The 15,242-nt window shown below is 43.4% G+C and overlaps 1 protein-coding gene across 1 annotated transcript in view; it reads left to right on the top strand.

Annotated features, from left to right (window-relative positions):
• Positions 1-15,242, top strand: part of OPTN (optineurin) — a 106,065-nt gene that overhangs the window by 54,120 nt on the left and 36,703 nt on the right. Inside the window, 4 exon segments of the mRNA XM_069765201.1 lie at positions 368-483; positions 744-893; positions 4,447-4,519; positions 13,424-13,582. Of these exon segments, the coding sequence (XP_069621302.1) occupies positions 368-483; positions 744-893; positions 4,447-4,519; positions 13,424-13,582 (498 nt within the window).

The following is a 15,242-nucleotide window of genomic DNA, read 5'->3' as shown; positions in this document are numbered from 1 at the left end:
TTATCTTGGCCCAGTTCTCTCGGATGAGAGAATCAACGCCTTCTGACTGTAGCCTAATACTGAGAAGTGTGTGTGTTCCTACTTAAATGCCATAGTATTTACATAACATGAATCTATGTACCTCTTCCTTCCTCATTTGATAGGGATGGTCTACCAAAATCCCTTCTTGTACATACATACATTGGAGCCATTAGAGGCCTCTGAACCCCAAAAGCGTGTTGTAAAATGTATCAGTCTATGACCCCAAGGATTGCTTTTTGGTGCCTCATTAGTAATGTGTTATTCCTCATTACATCCTGTTCTCTGATTTATATGGGAGTCATTTTAGTTGGCCATACTGTGTACTGACAATGAGTTTGCTTTACAGCTTTCTGTGGAAGTAGAAAACCTAAAGCAGAAGATTGAGGCTCTGAATAAAGAACTATACGAAACAAGTGAAAAGTTAAATGAAGCCCAGGTCATAAAAAACAAGCTGCAGGACAGGTAAGGAGTGATTAAGGTCTTCATTCCAGCAGTGCAGATCTAGTCCAGGCATCTTTGTCATCATGTGGTTCTCATGTTTTGGCTACTGCCTGGAGCTGGAGCCACATCTAAATGTATTGGCCACACAATTCTGCAGATAATAGGAGGTATTAACTGATTAACTGTAACAGTGCCTGGTTACAGTAGTGGGGCCCTGACACGCGCGCATATGTTATTTATTACGCCTTTAGAATTGTTTTCTATTTTGTTCTTGGTTTTAGATGTTCATCTCTAGATAAGAAACTTGTGGATAATCAGGTTGATCTGGATGAGAAACAAACGCTTCAGTATTCTGTGAGCAAGTTGGAGCTTCAAGTTGAAAGCCTGCAGTCCGAGATGAAAATGGAGCGGAGCAAAGCAGAGGAACATCAGTGGGTGCACAGACACAGATCGAAAGCCATAAAGGATGAATGGACAGTTTCTGCGTGTCTTTTATGCTATGGCATATGTAGGATGCAAAAAATATAAAACTCATAGCTCGATATAACCTTTGAATGTTTTTCCTAGAATATTGGCTTTTCTATCGTTTACTAAAGTAGGCCGAACACACCAATATCATTGCGATTTGTTTATAGTCATGTCTATGGGGTCTCCCGACTGTCTTCTAGCAGGTGCTGTTCTTTTCACCGCAGCTTTTTCCACTCTCCCCTTTGAAAGTACATGAGCATTTGGCTGAGCTCATTACTCATGTTTATGCGCAGACTGAAGAGATAGCTGAGTGCTGAGAGAGTGCTGTATGTGTGTGGCCGGCTAAATCTGCTTTTAATAGTTATACAGTGGCTTGCAAAAGTATTCCCCCTCCCTCTTGGCTTTTTACCTATTTTGTTATATTGCAATATTTTTGTAATCCGATTTCAGTGTGATGCATCAGCACTAAATAGTCTAAGTTGGTGAAGTGAAAAAAATATAGGCATAAATTAAATTTATAGGTGCAATCAATTATCTTCATAAGTCACATGCTTGGTGATAGGAAGTCCACCTGTGTGCAATCTGTGTCACATGGTCTGTCAGTATATACACACCTTTACTGAAAACGCCACAGAGACTGCAACACCATTAACCCCTTAACCCCCAGGGGTGGTTTGCATGTTAATGACCTGGCCAATTTTTTACAATTCTGACCACTGTCCCTTTATGAGGTTATATCTCTGGAACGCTTCAACGGATCCCGTTGATTCTGACACTGTTTTCTCGTGACATATTGTAGTTCAAGATACTGGTAAAATTTCCTTGACATTAGTTGTGTTTATTTGTGAAAAAACGGAAATTTGGCGAAAATTTTGAAAATTTCACAATTTTCCAACTTTGAATTTTCATGCCCTTAAATTACAGTGATCTGTCACACAAAATACTTAATAAGTAACATTTCCCACATGTCTACTTTACATCAGCACAATTTTGGAACAATATGTGATATTTGCGCTAAGTTCCGTATGGTTCATTTTTAGACAATTTTGGAACAAAATTTTTTTTTTTTGTTAGGGAGTTATAAGGGTTAAAATCTGACCAGCAATTTCTCATTTTTACAACACAATTTTTTTTTTTTTTTAGGGACCACATCACATTTGCAGTCACTTTGAGGGGTCTGTATGATACAAAATACCCCAAAATACCCAAGTGTGCCACCATTCTAAAAACCTTTATACCATTCCACGTTTTTGTAAAATTGATAAACCAGTTTTATTCTTCGGGTCAGTACGATTACAGCGATACCTCATTTATATCATTTTTTTATGTTTTGGCGCTTTTACACAATAAACAATGTTACAGAAAAAAATAATTATTTTTGCATTGCTTTATTCTGAGGGCTATAACTTTTTTATTTTTTCGGTGATGACGCTCTATGGTGGCCCGTTTTTTTGCGGGACAAGATGACGTTCTCAGCGGGTCGTTACAGATGCGGCGATACTAAATATGTGTACTTTTATTGTTGTTTTTATTTACATAAAGAAATGTATTTATTAAAACAATATATATTTTTTTTTCTTAGGATTTTTTTTTAAGGCTATGTGCACACGTTCAGGATTTCTCGCAGAAAATTCCTGAGAAAAACCGGACATTTTCTGCAAGAAATCTGCATGCGTTTTTGCCGCGTTTTTTCCGGACACTTCCCAATGCATTTTGTAGTGGGAAATCCACAAAAAAAATGCAAAATTAATGAACATGCTGAGGTTTTTACCGCGATGCGTTTTTTTCGCGGAAAAAAACGCATCATGTGCACAAAACATGCGGAATTCATTCTAAATGATGGGAAGCTTATTGTATGCGTTTTTTTGGCGTTTTATAGCGTTTTTAGCCTAAATTTTTTAATTTTTTTTACACGTTTAATATTATTTTTTTTTTTTTCTAATTTTTTTTTACTTTGTGTTTGCAAAAGCACTATGTCAGATCAGCGATCTGACAGGCAGTGCAGGCTTGCCGGTGCCTGCTCTCAGCAGGCGCTTGTAATCCACGACCCGGAAGGACCCCCACGGCCATCTTGGATCCGAGGCCTGCAGGGAGGAGACGCTCGGAACAACGCGATCACATGGTGTTGTTCCGAGGGTCTCAGGGAAGAATGCAGGGAGCCTCCTCCCTGCGCGATGCAATCATGTTTGATCGCAGTGTTCCGGGGGTTAATGTGCAGAGAGCGGTCCCTGACTGCTCCTGGCACATAGTGCCGGATTTCAGCTGTAATAATCAGTTGACACCCGGCCATGCTCTCCCTATGAGCGTGGCTGATCGCCTATGACGTACTATCCCGTCCCTGTGAATTAAGTCCCAGGTCACCTCGACGGGATAGTACTTCAGATGGCAGAAAGGGGTTAAGAAAGAAGGATCAGTAACCAAACACCATGAAGACCAATGAGATCTCCAAACATGTCAGGAACTACGTTGTTGAGAAATACAAGTCGGGTTATAAAATATATCCCAATCTCTGATGAAACCCTGGAGCGCCAAGAAAGGGCCACCCACCAAAAGGTAACCTTGAAGAAGCTGCAGAGTTCCCAAATAGAGATTGGAGTATCTGTCCATACAGCCACAATAAGCCATACACTCCATAGAGGAGTGGGCAGAAAAAAAGCCTTTACGTACACAGATTGTAAGGCTCATTTTGAGTTTGCCAAAAGAGATATGGGAGACTCTCCAAATATATAGAGGAAGGTGCTGTGGTCAGGTGAGACCAAAGTTGAATGTTTTGGCCACCAAGGTAAATGCTATGTCTGATGTAAAACCAACAACTCATCATTCCAAAAACATCATCCCTGCAGTGAAACGTGATGGCAGCATAATGCTCTAGGGATTTTTTTCAGCAGCAGGGATAAGGAAAATTGTCCGAGTCGAAGAGAAGATGGATAGTGCGACACACAATGATATTCTTGAGCTAAACCTGTTTCAGTCTGTCAGTGATTTGAGACCTGCGACAGAGGTTTACTGTCTAGCAAGACAATGATCCAAAGCATACCGCTAAAATAACACTCGAGTGGTTTCAGGGGAAACGTGTAAATGTTTGAGTGGCCTAGTCCAGCGTAGACTTTACTGTAATTGAGAATGTGTGGACAGACTTGAAGATTGCTGTTCACCAGAGGAAACCATCTAACTAGAAGGGGCTGGAGCAGTTTCTGCCTTGAGGGAATGGAAAGCTCATAGAGACTTATCCAAAGCGGTTTGCAGCTGTAAATGTGTCAAAAGGAGGCTGACTTTAGAGGGTTGAATAGTTATGCACACTGACTTTTTCATCTATTTTGTCCTATTTGTTGTCTGCCTCACAATAAAAAGAAAACCAAATGTTCACAGTTGTACTGATGCAAATCCTCAAAAAAAACAGTGACATTACAGGCGGTGAGGTAGTAAAATAAAATATGCCAAGGGGTGAATACTTTTGCAAGCCACTGTATGTGTAAACGTGCTTGATGCTCCTCACATTCTCATCATTCTTTCTAGGAAACAGATATCTTCATTGGAGGAAGCACTGAATAAGCAGATGGGAGACTATGAGTTATTAAGACATGCTGAGGTAAGTACATATAGTATGTTGTGTGTTAAATAACTAAGATATTAAAAACTCTTAAATTGAAAATGGTATTTGTGATCAACATGACAGAATTGCAGGGTACAGTTGTATTGTGTTAAAGGGAACCTGTTGCCCCCAAAATCGAAGGTGAGCTAAGCCCACCGGCATCAGGGGCTTATGTACAGCATTCTGTAATGCTGTAGATAAGCCTCCGATGTATCCTAAAAGATGAGGAAAAGAGGTTATATTATACTCACCCAGGGGCGGTCACACTGCGGTGCGGTCCGGTCCGATGGGCGTCGCGGTCAGGTCCGGTTCCTCCCATCTTCTTACGATGACGTCCTCTTCTTGTCTTCACACTGGGCTCCGGCGCAGGCGTACTTTGTCTGCACTGTTGAGGGCAGAGTAAAGTACTGCAGTGCGCAGGCGCCGAGAAATGTCAGAGTCCCGGCACCTGCGCACTGCAGTACTTTGCTCTGCCCTCAACAGGGCAGACAAAGTATGCCTGCGCTGGAGCCGCAGCGTGAAGACCAGAAGAGGACGTCATCCTATGAAGATGGGGGGGCCCTGGACCGGTCCACGACGCCCATCGGATCGGACCGCCCGCGTGAGTATAATCTAACTTCTTTTTCTCATCTTTCAGGATACAGCGGGGGCTTATCTACAGCATTACAGAATGCTGTAGATAAGCCCCTGATGCCGGTGGGCTTAGCTCACCTTTTGATTTTTTATGGGTGACAGGTTCCCTATAAAGAAAAGTTTATTAGGTAATAAATTAAATAAAAATGCCTATTAATTACATAGGACTACCTTTGTTTCTCTATATATGCAAATGGAGTTTATCAAATTCCCTATCTCAAAACAAATGCTTATCTTAGGAATATTTTACATTTGGAAAGTCAGTCAACCTAAAGCATAGTTTTGGTGTGTGAAGGGAAACCAGACTACTTGGAGGAAAAATGGCTAGGTACGAGAAGAATGCAACCTTTCACACGAAAAAAAAAAAAGGAAAATATGGCACTCGCCAGACAGATCTCGCTTTGTTGGTGGATACATGAACCATGGGTCAATATACTGACAATGAGAATACATCTTATAAAGAGAAAAAAAAAGCTGACTCCTTTCCCCCAGACTACACCTGGACATCTGACATCCAATAATTAACAAGGGCCATAGACATCCCATTTCTACTGTTACATTTAGAAAGGTTCTCCACTAAAAACAAGAGGCTATCTGCAGCGCTTCTATGGTGAGATTCTTTTCTTTTTTTGCATGCCTGTCTTGAGTCAGGGTTAACTTCCAAGGGCCAGGTCCCTTCCTTGGCTACCCTGGTCCAGCCAAACTTGACTTTTAGGCCGTTAATTAGAACAGCCTCTGGGAGACATCAATCAGGTCTTGGATACACTTCAGTCATCTCCTTTTCATGCCGATAAGAGATATTTCTTTCGATTTTTTTTTTTTTTTTTTTTTTCTCTCTATGGACCTCTTCCATCAGATGAGGCTCTAAATGGGACTCTCACCCATTTCTCTCTTTCTCTGGGACAGAGTGTCCTGGCTGGCCTTCAGTTCCCTCCTTTCTCCATAGCGTTCTCTGACTTTCACCTTAATGGGGAGATTGCTCTCCTTTCTTTAAGTACTTTGCCTCTCATCTCTTTGACAGGTTGTTACACAATCTATTATAGTCAGAGCTGTGCAGGTCTATTGCAGCTCAGTTTGGATGTTCAGTTGCTTTGTTATTCATTACGATTATCTCTGTCAAATTTCAGACCACCTCTAGGGTTACCATTGTTCTCTGGTTTTAATTTGCATTTTGAAAGGTCGGACTAAGCTAGGATGCACCTGCCAGGACAAAGATTTCTACCCACATGTGGTAGAATCATCTAAACGTCTGTTCTTCTATGGCATAGAGCCATTACATAGTCTTCTGTCCACATCGTTGTGGAGCTCTTGCCTTTTGTGTACTTTGGGTACTACAAGCAGCAGTTGCTTCTGTAGTAACCTGAGGGTTTTCTATTCTTCCCTTTGCTGTACAGGTATCAGTTTTCCCACCCCAGGAACGTCCCATGGTTCCGGTGTCCCCCAATGAAGCGACTGAGAAATAAAGATTTTTGGTACTTACCGTAAAATCTGTTTCTCGTAGCCTTTATTGGGGGACACAGCCCCTTCCCTTGTGTGGAAGGGGTGTTGGTTTTGCTCGTCCTACTGCTTTTGTACTAACTGAATTATTGGTTGTCGGCTGCCCAGGTGGTGGGGAGTAGTCTGCTTTTTTATAATATGTATAACATTGGGCTGAGTGCTATTTGATAAAACATGTGATAGCTCTTGGCAGTGTTATACTCCAGTGTGAGCGAGCTCGAAGGTGTATTCTTGGTGTCAGCCTCCAGGTGGCAGCATATAAACCCATGGTTCCTGTGTCTTCCATTGAAGGTTATGAGAATATTTTATGGCGAGTACCAGAAGTCTTTATATACCATATACTTCACAGATAGGTGGTAGGAAATGCAGACAAAAGAGACTTGAATGATTCCATTCATCTACTACGCTTGAATACTGAGCACCACTTTCTGAATATCATTAGTCTGCTGCTGGGACTGTCCATACTCTGGCTTACTGTATTTTTCGGACTATTGAGATGCAATGGAACATACGAAGTACTGTTCTGTTTCCCTGCACCCATCTTCGTGAAGCCATGGGCCACCGGAGCCGCATGTGTGCAGATTGAGATCTCGGCGGCCATTTTCCTGAAGCTGAGTGCCACCGAGATTTCAATCTGCTCACGTGCAGCCTCCGGCGGCCCACGGCTTCAGGAAGATGGCCACAGGAAAACCACTCGGCTCTGCTCACCATGGACACCGTGCCTCAGCGTCGCCACATTTCTGCCACCGGTATCCTGAGGAAGCGACCCTGCTCAGCCGCACTCCGCACCATCACAGCATCGCCACACCTCTGCTGCAAACCCCCCCCCCCCCCCCCCGCAAGCCTGCGTTCGCACCATAGGACGCACCCTCCCATTTCCCTCCCAAATTTTTTGGGGAAAAGGTGCGTCTTATAGTCCAAAAAATATGGACTTATTATATCCAAATGAAGGTAGCCCCACTTCTTTATATTGAACAAGAAGAATGTACAGTCATAGATTGAAAACAGCATGCCAAGCTATAAACTATTGGATATGTGTATAACATACTGACAAATGTATTCTATCTTACAAACGCTATACAAAAGTGCACAAAAAAAGTGCAGTTTTACAGGTTGCTCAGCGGACGATATGCTTTAAAAATAAATCAATAAAAAGCTACATGTTCTTATGACAGATCAGCTTGAAAAGGGTTGTCCAATGAAGACCATGTCTGTCTGTATGCAGTAATAGCATATGAACACAATAGAGGGCAGTTCTTGGTTTTGATTCATAGAGGTGAGCAATGAAGCAGCTCTATGAAAACTGCACCTGTTCTAGTTGATTCCAAAAACTGCACGAACGGCCTGATAGAAAATCAGCCTTCTGCTAATGGTGCCAGTGGTCGCATTTTGGAAAGGTGTTGTCTCTGATGAAAGAAGCCCATTGATTATTTTCAATTTAGGAAAATGATCTTTCTCTATTGCTTCATTGGGGGACACCAGAAACCAAGGTGTTTACTGCTGACACTAGGCAATAAAAAAAAAGTTTTGCTCTTCCACAGCAGTATACACCTACCAACCAGAACCATGACAACCAGTTTAGTTTTGTGTCAGTAGGAGGCGGACATGGGTCTTTCACTAGACCCATATCAAGCTCGGTTTTCGGCATTTTTCAGCAATGTGTTTTTTCCCTTTCCTTTACAGAAGGTTTCCTCTTTCACCTCTTGGAGGGAAACTGTAAATAGTCACTCTGTTATCCCACCTTGAGACAGCAAGTACAGCGTGGACGGACACCCCGTCTCCTCATCTTTTTATCCAGCAGAACACTAGACCCTAACACGAGATGTGTTCAGGTGCTCCAAAGAATGATCCTGGTCCTCCACTCCCCCGGCTTAGTTTGGGGCATTCTCCTGCAGCCATGACTTGCCCCTGCCATCACAGCCAATCAGTCGTGCCTTTCTTCACCATCTTTCTTTTTTCTTTCTAGATGTCTGCAACAACTGTTATATGAAGAAAGGTGAGCTGCACTATTACAGTGTGAGGGCCGGTTTCTGGCTGACTAAAGGCACTGTACGCACAAGCAGTCTTCTGCCGACTTTCCAAATCCTGGCTGTCCTGTAGGTGGACCTCTTTTTCTCAAGATATATTACTCCCAAATCCACATTAGATGCCTATCCTCAAACCTACCACTCAGAAATAAATTATTAAAAATAACTACAGTAATATGGTGGGACAGGACACGCTATGGAGGCTGGCACAACATAGCCTGATGTCAGAAACTGCTATTCTGCCTAATACTGTCAGGTATCCAGACCTCAACCATAGCACTGGAGTACTCTTTCCTATGCCCTCTTCTCCTGAGTTTTCATCAACTGTGAGTCAGTTGTAGGGTAGTGAGGATCATGGCAGCAGTGGTACTAGTGGACACCCCACCTACCTTATACTTTATGGTCTATTGTAACAGCAGTCCACATTTGCCTTTGTCTAGCATCCAGTGAATAATAATATAATAATAATAATCTTTATATAACGCCAACATATTCCGCAGCGCTTTACAGTTTAACAGTTTCAAACACAAAAGTCATAAGTAACAACGTTAACAATATAATAATTAAAGTGAAATAAGACGACCATGCTCGTGAGAGCTTACAATCTACAATGAGGTGGGGGAGATACAAAGTACAGGTGTTTATTTATAATGATGTATTTACAATGATTGTCCAGCCATCTTCAGGGGTTAGGGAATAGATAGGGATAGTGAATGGGCTACACACACACACACACACATACACACACAAACATAAAATGACTGATTAGTGAACGTGATAGGCCGCTCTGAACGTCTGAATAAAACGTTTCACGTGCATCGTGGTCGACTGCAGCAGCGATACTAGTGTTTGGTCCGATATCAGGCAAGTCAAACGCACCCCCTACCACATACCTCACGTTACATTGGAGGAACGCTCCGTGTTTCCTTTCAATATCCAGTGAGTCATACACCATCCACCACATACTTCTTAGATGAATGCACCAGTATGGCATGTTGTTCTGTCCACCATCCAGTGAGTCTGACGTACCATCTACCATGTAGCCGACCACAGTAGCATCGTAAATGCCCAGTTCATTATCTGGTAAGTCATACACACCTCTATAACGTAAAATGACTGATTGCAGTAGTGATCCAAGTGTTCCGTCTGTGATCCGGCAACTCAAACGTACTTCCTGCCACACACCTCACCCTGATCACAGGTTGCAACCCAGGTGTTTTGCTCACCATCCGGTTATCAGACCTAATATCAACTATCCAGTAGATCAGGATTTCAATCTACCGTGAATCACACTACTGTCTATAGTGATGTCCATGGACACTACCAGTGAGTTAGACCCACCATATATGTTTCACTTGACTAATAGCAGCAGTGTTTCTTTTTTCTGTCTCGCTACTTGGTGAGTTAGATCCTACATTTACCATGATCCTCATGAATAATCGTAATGTGATCCAAGAGGCCTTGAGAGTTTTCATCACCTTGGCTGTCTGTACAGACTTACCCCTTCTAACTTACAGAGATGGGATAATACCTTATCCTTCGCCAAGAGTCTCTTCAGAACTGGGATTCGATTTTGGACATCATGTAAAGGAGTTTTAACCTCTCCGACAAGAATTAGGTCACATAACGCCTTGCTCTTCACAAGCCACAGCCATAGTACGAGAGCCACTTCAGTCCTGGATCTGATGTTTGAGCACCATGAAAACTTGTGCCTTCCTCCGACAAGATTTGTTTCCTTCTTGGCATTTAGAGTCAGTTTGGTAACTCTCTCGGGGTTATTACATTTTAACGCCCAGGTACAACACTGTCTCTCCCAGACAGCCCATTCCAACTTGTGGAATCTCTGGCTGTCTGATCTGTGGTTCACAGGTTCAACACATTTGCCCAGCTGGTGGGATCGGTGAGCCAGCCTGCGCCCTTTCAGTTGCGTACACCAGGCATCTTCCTGGGGTTCCTTCTCCCTCAGATGGTTGGACGTCGCTGAACAGATTGCTCATTGTTTTTTCTCCTTACAGCAGCCTACTTTTCCTGATCTCATTGATCATCTGTCCTACTGTGGCTCATGCCAAAGTAAGTGGTCCCACATTCAAGGATCCTTGTCCGCTTCCTTTCTACAAGGTCCTGGTTGGACAAAGGTTACCTAAGAAGATTCCGGGGATCAGTACTTGTTTTTCCATAGGCTGGATTGGTTGTTTGCTTATCAGCTAGTGTCACCGTTAGTGTCGTTTTTGCCACGTATGCCCTTTCCAGCTCTGTTTCACACTGTTGCTCTTCAGTACTTGGATTCTAGGTTTAGACCTCTCCATGGTTAACTCTCCAGGGAGTTGGGAGGTTTCCTTACCATGTTTTGTGTGGCTTTACTCCAGCCACTCTATGCTTTTTTTCTCATTTAAATATCTCCTGTTTCAGAGTAGGACAGTTCCTATCCTTCCATTCTGGATCTCCAGCTTATGTACTGATTTTCCATTTAACGCCCTCAAAGATGGCTAAATCTATAAAAACCTACAGCCTTCCTCCGCCCAGTGCGCTTGAATACTTCTCTATGCATCCTGTTCTAGATTAGAGTTTAGAGTCTCCAGCATTCTCTGCCAGCCCTAGGCATTACCATCGGCTCACACATGGGGTCCAAGGTTCTTTTTTTTCTTTTCCTTTTTCTACATGCTGGGAGATTCGGTTAGACTTTCAACAGGTCAATATCGCCCCTTGCCTCAATCCAGTCTCTAATGTATCAAAACATGCTGTCCCAATCCAGACGCGCGGGCTTCCTTCCCCTACTGATAGGTTCTCTACTGACTTTCCTTTCTGTGTCTCTCTCGTCTGCGCATACTCTTACTCTTGGCTTAGTGGTGGTGTTCTAGCCTCATTCTTCGCAAAAGATCCTCCCAGACAGATAAGGTTTGATGACGGGCATCTTTTTTCTTTGTTAGCAACTTTAGTTCAGTTTCGCACAGCTCAGGATTGCCTGTAGGGTAATTATGACTTCTTCATCTGGAACTCAGAGTGGTAGGTATTTGTTTTTCCTTCCACGTCAGGTCACAGGATTCTCTTCCTTCCAGGGTGGTCAGCCTCGCCGGTGGTGCCTGGTCATGGACTGAACAATGTCTGCCGATTTGTCCGCAGTAGTAAGTTATGTTCTTCGACAGGTGAAAGGTCTTATCCTACTGTTCTGCGGCTTGTTTCATAAGACTGTCCTTGTCCATAGTCGCTAATGGCATTGGTAAATTTTAAACTTCCAGATTCTGCGACTCAGCCATTGTTCTCCCACACCTTTGCAGTCGCCTGGACTCAAATCCTCCCCCTTTCTTCTTCCCTCTTGAGCGCTCGGAGGTAGTCTACCTTCTTAGTTTCCTCTTGGAAACTTCTATATCTTCTCTGCTATTATGATTTGATTGTTGGTTTCCGTTTTTTTTTTTTTCTGTTTGTTCGTAAGACGCAGCACCCAAGTTGCAGTTCCCCTATCACATCTTGATTATGATCTAAGTAGGGTGACCCTCTTATTCTCCCCTTCACTCCCGTATTGTCGGAACTTGAGTCTGGTTTGTCCCTGCCCTAGGGGCAGGTTTTCTATCTTCCCTTCAGGGGAACCAGTTTTCTTGTTTCAACTTTTCAAGTTTTTTTCCTTTGGCATGCGCCCGCTTAATTAATCTTGAGTGGCCTGCCGTGTGACTTGGGGGCCCTCATCTGGTGCTTAACACTCTCTATAGCGTCTTGTTGTCTTCGTATCATTTTTTTTTTCTTTCATATTTTCTCCTTTCCTGGAAGGTTGTTTCGATAACTATCTCTCCACTTTAGTACTTTCGCTTTCCCTTTCCAACCCCTCTGGTCATGCGTTCGATTCTCTCTTCATTGTGTGAGATAATCATCTCTGGCTGTGCTTCTCTTCTTTCTTGTCCTCCTATCTGTCTCTTGATATATTGTTATTGGTTAGCGTGTCTCCGGGTCAGTGCACGTCTTAGTCCCGTCTGTCGAGAACAGTTTCTTCAGATGCTCAGATTCCCCATTTGCGTCTGGTGAATCATCAGAATAGTCTTCTAGTCTGGATCCGCTCTAGATTTCTGTGCGCATATTCACAAGGGACAGAGCTCCATCTGTCTTCCTACTATCTCATCTGGGCCTAGGGCGTCCCACACCTGTTATCTTCAGGCCTCTATTAGCAGCTCCCAGTTATCTGTTTTTACCTTTTCCAGCTTCTACAGAATGCTAACTTTCTTCCATCTCCTTGGCATTTTGGGCCTGGGCAGAAATGTTTTGCATATTACTGTGGACGGTCTCATTTCTGAGATTTCTTTTCTTCCCTCCCGTGTGCATGGCTTTTGGACTTCCCATGGTTTTCTGTGTCCCCCAATGAAGCGACAGAGAAAATATCTTGGGTTCTTACCGTAAAATCTTTCTCCGAGCATTCATTCGGGGACACGGCACCTGCCCTTTTATAAATGTCTGTTGGGCCATCTTTTGGTTCCTTCTACTGCTTTTACACTAACTGATCGTCTTTGTTTTGCTCGGTGGGTGTATGCTACTGAGAAGCTAACATCTTTATTACCTAGTGTCAGCCTCCTAGTGACAGAAGCATATACAATACCATGGTTTCCGGTCTCCCCCAATGAAGGCTCCAATAGAGATTTTACGGTAAGAACCCAATATCATCATCTCTTTGGAAATGTATACAATATATTTTTCGTGTTTTTTTTCCCTTGTATTGTCTCCATATTACCCTCTTAGCATTATTTTTGTTTTTCAACTGCAGTCTGAAAAAGTACCAAAATTGCAGTTTTTTGAGCTGCAGAAAAAACTTGATTCCTGCGAAAAAGCGTTGGCTAAGAAGCAGTTTGAGATCGACGAAATTAAGGAGGTGGCTGCCAAACACCAGGCCGATTCGGAGACAATTGACGTTCTTCGTGCTCAGGTGAAAAATATTACAGTATTTCTAAACATAGTGCATTCAGATTTACTAAAGCATGTTTGTATGGTTACAGCATGGACACGAATCTTGAAAAATATTTTGCCCAGATCCTGCCTTTGTTTGAATTTAACCAATACAAATTACAATATTTCCCAGAAATGTCTGGCTGGTGTTCTCCATATGGTTAGCTCAGCTAGCATATCTCATTTATATGCAGCTCTGACTTGGAGGTATTCCCATCTCCAATGCTGTCATCGTAGTTATAGCATCCAATTAGAAATGTAGTAGTTTTTTGATTCACTGTCTTTCCTCATGCAGGCATTGCAGGACCTTAAAGGGGTTGTCCACTACTTTTAATTAACCACCCAATGTATCCCCCCGGGGCCCCTAATGAATTCTGTAAATACTTTGTTGCCATTTTAGCCTGTGAGGGGCGCTATGCCGGCAGCTGAGTCCGGGTCACATGACCCCCGGCTGCAGCCACCGCTAATTTCCGCCGACGTCACGTCAATTTCCAGACTCTGGAAATTGACGTGACGTCATCAGTAGGAATGACCCAGCCTCCACAGACAGCAGTCACTCAAGAGTGACTAGGCTGTGGGCGGTGCTGGGGGCTGCATGTGGTGCTGTGCTGGGATGTGCGGGGCTGCGCTGGGATGTGCCGGCGCGGAGGGGTCTGCGTGGCTGCGCCGGGATGTGCGGGCGCCGGTCGGTGCTGGGGTTTCTGGGTGTGTGCGGAGGGTTCGCTGGCCATGCTGGGGTCTGCTTCGGGCAGGGGGGGGTCATTGGTGTGTGTGTCTCTGTGTGCAGGCATCGTCTGATGGGACTACAAGTCCCATCGGGCTATGCCTGTGACAGTGAGTGACACATTAGCCAATGATGAGACCTTAGTAGTCCCATCATCTGGCTAATGTGTTGAATGTAAAAAACAAAGCACATACACATATACAGTACATACATACAACATACATTATACACATACATTACACACACAGAGAACATACAACATACATACACACAACATGCGACGTGCAACATGCAACGTGCAACATGCTACATGCAACATACACCATGCAACATACAACACATACATACAGTACATTCAACATGCATATAGACATACAGTTACATATAACAGTGAACATACTCGCATCACTTGTCACCTTGATCCCCGAAGCCAGTGTCACCTGTAAAAAAAAAAAATAAATAAAAAAATTTAAATAATAAACAAACAATATACTCCCTGATCCGCAGATATCCAATTAAAACGAGTGTCCCACGGCGATCTCCAGTGGAGAGCAGCAGCATCAGCTGATGTGACCGCTCTCCAGGGGCTCCAGGAATACGATGATGGAAGGTATCCTTCCACACTGTTTTCCCCACAATGTATTCCTACACCCCTGTGAGATAATAGTCCCTAATCTCACTTCTGGCACTACTGTGTGAGAAAGTTCCCACGCAGCAATGCCATAAAGTGAGACCCTGAACTCGGGTAACCTCAGTGATGCACTGTAGGAGCCATTGTCTCCTGTCAGTGTCACTGAAGGTCTATAGAGCAGTGACATCACCCGATGTCACTGTTCTATATGGGAGATCGTCGTGGGACACTCGTTATTAATTGGACTACGGCGGACAGGTAGTATACGGTTTATTATTTTTAATT

The sequence above is a fragment of the Ranitomeya imitator genome, chromosome 4 (assembly GCF_032444005.1).
Source record: "Ranitomeya imitator isolate aRanImi1 chromosome 4, aRanImi1.pri, whole genome shotgun sequence".
NCBI classification, from domain to species: Eukaryota; Metazoa; Chordata; class Amphibia; order Anura; family Dendrobatidae; genus Ranitomeya; species Ranitomeya imitator.
The sequence above is the reverse complement of the archived record's forward strand: the minus strand, read 5'-3'. Positions and strand labels throughout refer to the sequence as shown.